Source organism: Eurypyga helias, unplaced genomic scaffold (assembly GCF_000690775.1).
Source record: "Eurypyga helias isolate BGI_N326 unplaced genomic scaffold, ASM69077v1 scaffold3789, whole genome shotgun sequence".
NCBI classification, from domain to species: domain Eukaryota; kingdom Metazoa; phylum Chordata; class Aves; order Eurypygiformes; family Eurypygidae; genus Eurypyga; species Eurypyga helias.
Genome location: NW_010272567.1, coordinates 31771 through 41117, shown reverse-complemented (window position 1 = coordinate 41117; position 9347 = coordinate 31771). Strand labels below are relative to the sequence as shown.

At 41.4% G+C, this 9347-nt stretch overlaps 1 protein-coding gene across 1 annotated transcript in view; it reads left to right on the top strand.

Moving 5' to 3' along the window:
- Nucleotides 1-824: 824 nt before the first annotated feature.
- LOC104515244 (uncharacterized protein C1orf21) overlaps nt 825-9347 on the top strand; it is a gene marked incomplete at its 3' end in the record, with an annotated part of 24605 nt that continues 16082 nt past the window's right edge. Inside the window, exon 1 of the mRNA XM_010159151.1 lies at nt 825-918. Within this exon, the coding sequence (XP_010157453.1) occupies nt 825-918 (94 nt within the window). The remainder of the gene's footprint in view (nt 919-9347) is intronic.

Below are 9347 nucleotides of genomic sequence, written 5' to 3'. Positions count from 1 at the left end.
GTTTTGTTTGAGCATGGAACCATTTGGTCATTAAACAGTTTGTGGGGCTGTGGGTTTTTGGTTTTTAATATAAAATACTGCAGCTATAAACTGGCTTTTTCTTCCCTGTTTTGTTTTACGTGATACCTGGATTGTTCAGAGAGTATTATTCCATTTCAAAATGGGGATAGTTGCCTTTTTGAGTGGTGGAGGTTTTATGGATCCTGTAGAGTAACAATCATGTAGAAAAAAGATAATACAGCTGGCGATCACCTTTCACATCTATTTACATAAAATCTTTAGTGGATTTAGGGGAGGTCGTTAGTCTGAACACTTGCAATTAGCAGCTCTTATTCAACAAAACACTGTAAGAAATCTGGCTTGATGGAAAAAGGAACAAGAGGAGCCGATACTGCCAGTTTCTTATTTTCTTTCCAGAAAACCCCAGTGTTCTGGAGGAAATACGTATGTGCGCATGTTGCTTTCTTCAAGCTACGGATTAAAGAATAGGGCAGGAGGAGATTTTGAGTTCCTGTCCTAAGGCGGGATCAGTCTACCTATGTCATGATCTGCTGATGTCAGATGTGTATCTCATATGTTTTAACAGCCAAAGGCGGTGGAGACAGCCTGTGCTCTTGGACTTCTCTTCACAAAACCCACTGACTTCTTGAAGCTCGACATTTAGAGGTTACCTTTTGTCAATATCATTCTCTCTCTTTTTTGCCATCTTTAGGTAAAAGTGTCTTGACAACCACGCGGGAAGGTGGATTATTTTTCAAACAATGAGCATGCGTCTCTAGACATGATTTGTGGTTCGGTCCAGCTGGAGCTGTCTGAATGAAGCTATGGGCTGTGCCTCCGCCAAGCATGTTTCTACTGTTCAAAATGAAGAGGAAACTCAGAAGGGGAAGAACTATCAGAACGGAGATGTGTTTGGTGGTAAGTGTTGCAGGATTTCATCTTTCTCCCAACATCATGGATGTTCTGGAAGGTATATTTGGGAGCCTTAACTTTTCACAAAACACAGAAGAAAATGCATGTTAGAATAAATCACTGTGATGGTGCAGTTGGCCCCTCCAAGGGACAATATCATGACACCTGAAACAGAGGTCAGGGTGAAATCCTTAGTAGAAAATTAACACTGCAAGCAACATATAGTACCGTACTGTCCTTAAGTCCATGCATCTTGGAATAGTTCAAAGACAATGAGTTGCACAACCCCCACATTTGTATATGTGCCTCTGTTATATATGTCATTAGGTGCCAAAATAATTGACTCATTTCCTAAAAATAAAAATCTGTTCAGTAAGAAAAATAATTCAATACTGTTTTCCTGTAAAGCAATAAAAAAATTATTTCTGAAATCCTGTAGCAAACAGGGTTTGGACATACAGTGAAACTAGAAATAACCTTCTGTGAGGGATTCATTGGTAATGGGAAGCTCTGAATGTGGGGTGAAAACTCCTGTTTCACTGTGTGGGAAGCCTGATTTACGATCCAGGTATTATCACAGTCACTTCAGGAAAGTTACAAAAGTTAAAACATATAGCCAGCTTCATAATTTTTCTCTTCTTGCCCCTCCCCTCCCTCCTCGGTTCTGTTAGTGTATGCAAAGAGGTTTTTAGGTAGTGCTCTAAACGCTAGTTTGTTTTTTTAAATGCTAGGAATTATCTGGAAGACTGTTCAGAAATGAGATTTTTAGCTCTGCCCAGATATCTATCTGAAAGTTAAGTCAGCTGTGAATAAGCTAACTTATTCCTGTTGTTCTTAAAATAGGTACATTGATACTGAGTATGCCAAACTTCTCTTCTCTGGTGGTTTTTATAGCAATTGTTTGTGTAGAAGTGGGAATGACGCATCTAGCAGCAAAAAATACCTCTCTTTAATTTCAAAAGCAATGGTACTTCACTTTTTCAGCCTTTCTGGGAGCTAGCTTGATCCCAGCAGTGAATCCCAAAGTAAGAATACCCAGAGGCATAATCTGAGGAGAAAATAGTTGTTCAGCAAACTTCAGGCCTAAGTGACGGGTTATTTTCCTGTACATGCCCCCTCACTAACTGAGATGTACTGGGTATGAAATCGTGAGTTGAGTATGTTGCTTTTACTTAAAACAGGCTTTAAGGGCTGCTATGAACAAAAAGCTCTTAGTTTCTCAAAGGAATTTGAGTTTATATTTTAACTAATATTTGGTGAGAAGTTTGGCAATATGCGTCTCTTTTTTAATTATTTTTATTTTTTTTTTAACTGCCTGCTGTGAGCCAAAGGTCATAATTTTAATGACAAGAAACCTAGAGTAACTTCTGGAGGCAGAGGATCAAGAAGACTGAAGGGATTTTAAAGGGCTCCCACATATGGAGCTGGACTGGTGTCAGCGGTATCATGTAGCTATTTTGGGATACATTTGAGAGCCGTTAATGGTTCCGTATTTTACAGAAACCTGTCAATAGCAGAAATACTACCTGCTGTTAACCATTTTCTGGCACATACTTTAGTTCAGGTACGCAGCTTGTCATTGCTAAAGATCCAGTTGACTGATCCTTTTTTAGCAAAGAGTCAGAGTTTGTGACTTAAACGATGTGTTGAATGGTAACCAGAATGAGCACAAAAGCCATGTTGTTCCCTTGTTGCTGAGAAACAGCCTCCAGACCTGGAATTGGGTGTATGAAAAAGGTGAGTTGGAGTGTACCTGGCTTTACTACTGCCCTTTTGGGACTTATAAATGATCAGCTCGATGCTTAGATGCCCAGAAGCAGGAAGCCATTTACTTCTCGTCCAGTGCCTTGCATAGTTCTTGACCACAATTTCTTAATATAAAAAAGAGAGGCAAGAAAATTACACCTTAACATCATATTTATGGTCCTTCTTGATAATCTTCTGGACTTGGGAAATGCCTACAGCTCTTTCATAATACTATTCCTTCCCCCCGTTCTTCCATATGGGAAATTGTAGTGGTAATTGCATTGGTTTATTAGGAGTTAGATCTGAAAGCTCAGAGTATGCTGCCCACTTCGTTTTCCATTAAACTTTCATGTTGTTAGTCCCAAATTAATTCTGTGTAACACATTCTGCAGAGTTATTCCTTAAGCTACCAAGGAGGAGGTCAGTGCCATATCAGAGGGCTGCCATCATCAACTCCCTGCAAGGAACCCATAATCGTGCTAGATTTGAACACAGTCTCAGCTAGGATGACAAATCTTAGCAGAGTAAGTTCCCAGAGATACAGGAGTATCCACAGTCATCGAAGGTTAAAAAGCACTGCAGCACATCCATCGTGCATTCCCCTGTCCAGTTCCAGGTGCCAAGAGCTGCTGAATGTTTCCTTGCTTATTGCTGGGAAGGGACGGAAGTGTCTTATCCAGCCAGTGGCCAAGAGCAGAGTGTCTCAGCAACCTGTAGGGATCAAAAATTAACTGCAGAATGAGTAGGCAGGGCAAGGCCAAGGTGAGTGGAAGGGAAATCAGATGGTTCAAAAGGGGCAGGAATGTAATGGGAAGGGAATTCGAGGCAATCAATACGAGGTTTTGGGGAAGGAGGCAGAAACGTAAAAGGAATGGAGATGACAAGTGAGGTTGGGAGGTGGCTGATGTAGCGACAGCATTGATAACTTCCTGAGCGTATTAGTATCCATAACTGATGTTCTTAGATGATGAACACTTGAGTGCTCACATTTGGAGAATCATGGCATAAAGCACTTGTGCAGAAGTAGCAGGTTCATCACTGTAGTAGCTCAGATTGCTTCCGACGTTTCACACATGGAAAAAATCCTGAAGGACTTGAACAGCAGTGACAGAATTAAAGGAAAATACCTCAGTGCTTGTGCAGCCTTCCCTGGGCTGCTGGTGTGATCTGAAAGGTGTGGCTTATAGTGTCTTGCCCTTTGCTGTTTGCCTAACACCCGAGATGAAAACAGTACTTGTCTGTCTTCTTTCAACAACTTGCAAAGGGGACTTTTTACATGGGCCTGTAGTGACAGGACAAGGGGTAACGGGTTTAAATTGAAAGTGAGGAGGTTTAGATTAGATATCAGGAAGAAATTCTTCCCGGAGAGGGTGGTGAGGCACTGGGACAGGTTGCCCAGAGAAGCTGTGGATGCCCCATCCCTGGAAGTGTCCAAGGCCAGGCTGGATGAGGCTTGGAGCAACCTGGTCTATTGGAAGGTGTCCCTGCCCATGGCAGGGGGTTGGAACTAGATGATCTTTAAGGTCCCTTCCAACCCAAACCATTCTAGGATTCTATGATTTCCAGACAAGTTGCAGGCAGGCAGAGTCAACAGTAAGGATTGTACTGTCCATGTTGCTTTTGCATTAGATAGGTCATTTTGAGTGAAGGGAGGTATGAAAATACTTTTTTTTGGTTCTAGCTAGTTTTGCTCTTACCTTTGCCTTAGGCTGATGGAGTTTTTTGCTGCTTAGGGATTTTTGTCTTGTGTGGTTGAAAGCAGTAGCCACACAGCTGAAAAACCTTTTGCTTTCCCACATACCACCCTTTTTTCCGCAAATAAACATAGATGTTCATGTGATTTTCTGTGAGCTCCATCTTCTCTGGTGCTCAAGAGCTTTCCCATTTTGGTCCATTGCTGTAACTGCAGCTCCACATGTAGGAAGTGGAGTTACTGAGGAATGAACTAGAGGGTCATCATTACCAGCTGGGCAGTAAGAACTGCCAGTGCCAGACTAGAGTGGTACAGAGCCGGTGGCTACTCTGCCCATCTCTGCCGTCAGGGCTGAATAATGATGGAAGTTTTGGAGGGCAGAGAACAAGGGGTTAGTCATAGCCTGGAGTGGTAAAGTTCCCTCTTGTACCTCATGGAAAAGAGCTGTAACTAGGATGAGTGTGCTGGTGGGGAAGAGAGAAGGCCTGTCTGGTTGTAGTTAAACATGTATTTTTTGCTGTGAAAGAAGTCCTGTAGTCATCTGAACTGAAGAAGACATCAAGGTGGTCTCAGAACTGTGTAAATGGTTGTGTCCCCAAGCTTCTCATTTGAGGTAAGATCATGGTACAGGACTTCATGAGTAAAGGAAGGGTGAAAAGGACCTAAGTAATTCCTGCGTAGCTCCTTGCTCTCTGTGCCTCGGATAACAATTCTCCATCCAAGTTGCAGAAGTTGCCAGAACAGCACCATTACCTGCATTGCCAACTTCGACTTCCGTTGCTGTGAACACATTCCCAGTCCCTCAGCACTTTTCCTCTTCCTTTCAGGGGGTTGTCATGTTTGTCTTAGGATTTTTATTAAAAAAGGAGGTAGTTTCCAGGTATACAGTATTTGGAATTTTTTTCTAATCAGTAGGTTTTGCTCAACTGTGGATGTCACTTTGGATCCAGAGACCATTTTCTGAACATCTCAGAGCAGTGCAGTTCTGCCTGTGTTCTTCCTCATGGCCTCCAGATGCTTTTTCCTTCTTTTCCTAGTGAGGCTGGTTGAAGCTAAGTCTGTTGACTATCTGAGGGATCACTGCATCTGTGATGATTTCTTTTTTTACTTTTAAAAGTCACTGCAGGTTAAAATTGTGCTCCAGTGCCTTATTTCCTCCCCAGCTTTTAAACTGTTTTCCAGTTGAGTAGACACATTGAGCCAGGTGTTCACTGTAAATGGGAAACTCTAGTGTTTAAAACCAAGAAACCCACTGTGAAACCCCTGAATTCTCTATGAAAAAAATCTGGTTAACTAAAAACAAAACAAAAATTTCCATCTAATCCCAAACTGTAGAAGGCATGCTGCATTTTGCTGTAATATATATTTAAATAATTGAGTTAACAGGCCTATCAAAGGAGATGTTCTAGAGAAGATTGAATATAATATGATTATTATGTCTTGTTGGTCTCTAATGACTTTAAAATCCCTCTAATAAGGATAGTAATAATAAATTTTCATTTATTCATCATTCCACTTCAAAGCTGATTTCCAGGGCAATACATAAGACCTATAATAATGTAAATACCAGTGAAGAAAAAATGCTATGATAGGGCCTTGAGCGTTGTTGATTTCAGCACATGTTTTAATAATAAAACATCTCTTGTAGCGTGATTTTATTTGTGCATTTTAAAAAAATCATGGGATATTAATTTGGGGAGGAGGTTATGATGTAATTTGTTGTATAAGAAAATAACTGGTAATGTGATTTCTTGTGGAAAAAAACAAGTTAGAATCTGTTTATTAACCCAAGAGGCTAATCCAGATGTTTATATGGAGCTCTTGGGTGTTTTGCAAAAGTGAGTAAACATGGCAGGTAAGAATCTTCTGGCAAATAAGGACTCTCTGTGCTGCAGTTGCTGGATAGGGTTTTTTTTAACAGCAGCTCCAATTGCTAAACCGGTCTAAATAAAGCTGAACGCAAAGCACAATGGTTTACAAACGAAGTTATCTCAGTACAGCTGGGAGAATGCAAGAAGAGGAAGTGTTTAGCATTGAGGTATTGTAATGAGATTGGAAAACTGGTCGATGCACATAGTATCTGATCGATGACACTACAGCTTGTGAAGTCTCTTCACAACTTTCCTGGTTCGTATTACAGACCCACCCTTGTTTCAGAGATAGGCAGCATGAAGAAGGTGTGTGAGGGGCTGATGTCAGAACGCAGACAAGCATGCCCTTTCCAACAGTTTTTTCCTGTGTTGGTATTACCAGATGTTTTGAAAACGCCGTAGTTCAAATGCAAATGCTTGTGTGCATTTGAAGTAAGCGCCAAAAGATGTTAGAATAATTGAAACTTGAAAAACATGTCCAGTGTATATATAGGAAGAGTATAGCAAGGAGAATTTGGGGACTATGACTTAGCTTTCCTAAATATGTGTCAGTATCTCCAAAAATAATGGTTCCAAACCTTTGTAGAGATTACTTTGTTCTGAAGCCTCTTTCCTTGAATGACAGGCCTATAAATATCATCTTCCTCAAAACTACAGGCACAAAAACCTGCATGTCATCTTCCAGTCATTTGAAGTTCCGAATTTGGGAAGTTTTCAGATAAAATTTGAAGTGGGAAAAGTATATTAGAAATGTTTTCAGTGAATAAGACCCTCCTGTTACCTCTCCTTTTCCCTCAACTGTCAGGAAAAAAAAAAAAAACACTAAGATTGAGAATGAAAAATTCTTTCTTCTGAAAGACAGCATGGCCATCCTCACTGCACTGAAACTATCTGGAAAGCTGTAGCTTAAGGAATGTAACTTCCGTCATGTTGACCGCCAACGCGTGCTGTGATCAGAAGGTCTGGCTGCACTAGGCTTCACACAAACCCACAGCTCACTTTGCCTCACAGAGTTTATTTTGTTGACTCTGCTGATCAGCTGGTTAGCACTCAAATAGTAATTACTCCTGCTCGTTTGGCTGTCCTGAAGTGCTTCTGCAATGTCAGGCCTCACTCGTTTTAGGGACAGTAGGGATTATGCATAAGGGGACCAGCACCATGCAGTGTCCTAATACCGTACTGGGTACTTTGAGGCAATAATATTTTTTAAAGATGTTTTCAAACATGAGCAAGTATCTCTGGTACCACCACAGGCCCTCATTCCATGGAGTTCATAATCCCAGCTCCATGGGAGTGAGTGGCATGGAGGCACCCGGTCTCAGGCGTGCAAAACTTAAAATATCACACTGAGTTTCAAAGCAGATTTTCATTGCTGAAGTTCACATTCCAGCTGAGCTTCTGAAAGGGTAGCTTTCACGTTTTTCGTGATTTCAGCAGCTCATGTTATAAAGCACATCTTGCTTCAATGCTTGCAAACGTACGAAAAGCAGATGAGTACATTGCAGTGTAGGCCTGAAGTACATGAGCATCTTCCAGATTTATACTGGACTCTGGTTTTCCTCACGTTTTTAAATTCAGTTCACATTATATTTTTTTAGTTGGACATCATCTTTGTTTTTATCCACTCTGTTCCAACCCAGTTTATTGATAGCCCATTTCTTATCTAAGTAAATATGGCTCAGTACTAAACATGTGTTGCAGGAAGTGAGAGAGAATGAACTAAAAAACACCTTGGTGTTATGTTCGTTTAGGAAATGTCATAAAATTACATTTGTTATCTAGGTTTATTATTTATTTGTGTAACTCTGAGAACTATAAGTCAATAATTACTATTTGATTCCCACAAGACAGCAGCAGGTTTTAAAAAAAAAAATTAAAACCAAACCCGCACCCTCAGGTCTTGTCTAGTAACGTATTCATGATCAGTGTGTGCAAATAAAGTGTTTTCCACGTGAATTAAAACTGTATTTTCAACTTTTGTGAATGAAAGTGGCTCATCTTTATAGCTCTTTTGTAAAAGGTTCTGCTTTTGCAGTCTGAGGAAGAATATGTTCTGGGCTATGGGTTTGCTTAGAGTAGTAGCAAAACAAGCTCTTCATCCCACTCCAGCAAGTAAATCTCTCTCTCTATATATATACCTAAAGAACATTAAAAAAAAGATAAGAGCCTTTTGTAGAAGGTGTAAGAGGTCAGCATCTCTTGTGGAGCAGGAGCAGGTTTGCGTCATGAGGGAGGATGAGCTGGGAGCCAAGGGTGATCCAGCAGTGGAAAAAAACCCTAGTGTAAAAGTGATGGTAGAGTAGCTCTTTAAATATTTGGTTGTTGGAAAATAGCTTAGTTGCAAATGGTGTCAGTGAAGTCAAGCAGCAGTGTTTGAAGACATTCCTTGGTCAGGTATAGCAATCCCTGTGCAACCCAGTGCTAGTGATAGCAATGGGGTTCCCACTCAGGGAGAGTTAGAGAGCTTGTCTCCACCCTGTAGTACTGTATGCACTATGATGAATAACGTCTGTTTTGACAGTGCGCCAGAGTCTGTCAGGACTGGGCATGACCAAGCTAGCAGTTGTCTGAACATGGATAGACATGTCATACTTCCCTGTCGCTGCCTTCCTATCTCATGCTGCAGCTGCCACCACTTTCATACCATTGACCTTACAGCTACGGATGTTGTTTGCTTTTGAAGTCAAAATACAAGGAAAGGAGAAGAAAATGCTGACCCTCAGAGGCTGATCACATGCACCACCGGTGAGCAAGCCTGTACTGAGAAACAGCACAGAAACAAATCACTTGTCTTTACATGCTGGAGGAGTGTTTTCGGTCATTGGCAGGGTGAGGTTTTGCGCTGCTGCACCCTCAGCCACGTTTCAGGGCTGCTTTGGGGAGACACTGCATTTATATCGAGTGGCTTATTTACCACATAAAGCCTTCCCCTTCTTAGTCGTGACTTCTGGCAGGAACCAAAAAAACAAACAGTAAAGAAAAATGGTACATATAACAGCCCAGAAAGCCAACCGTATCCTGGGCTGCATCAGAAGTGTCGCCAGCAGGTCGAGGGAGGGGATCCTCCCCCTCTGCTCTGCTTTTGTGAGACCCCACCTGGAGTGCTGCATCCAGCTGTGGAGCCC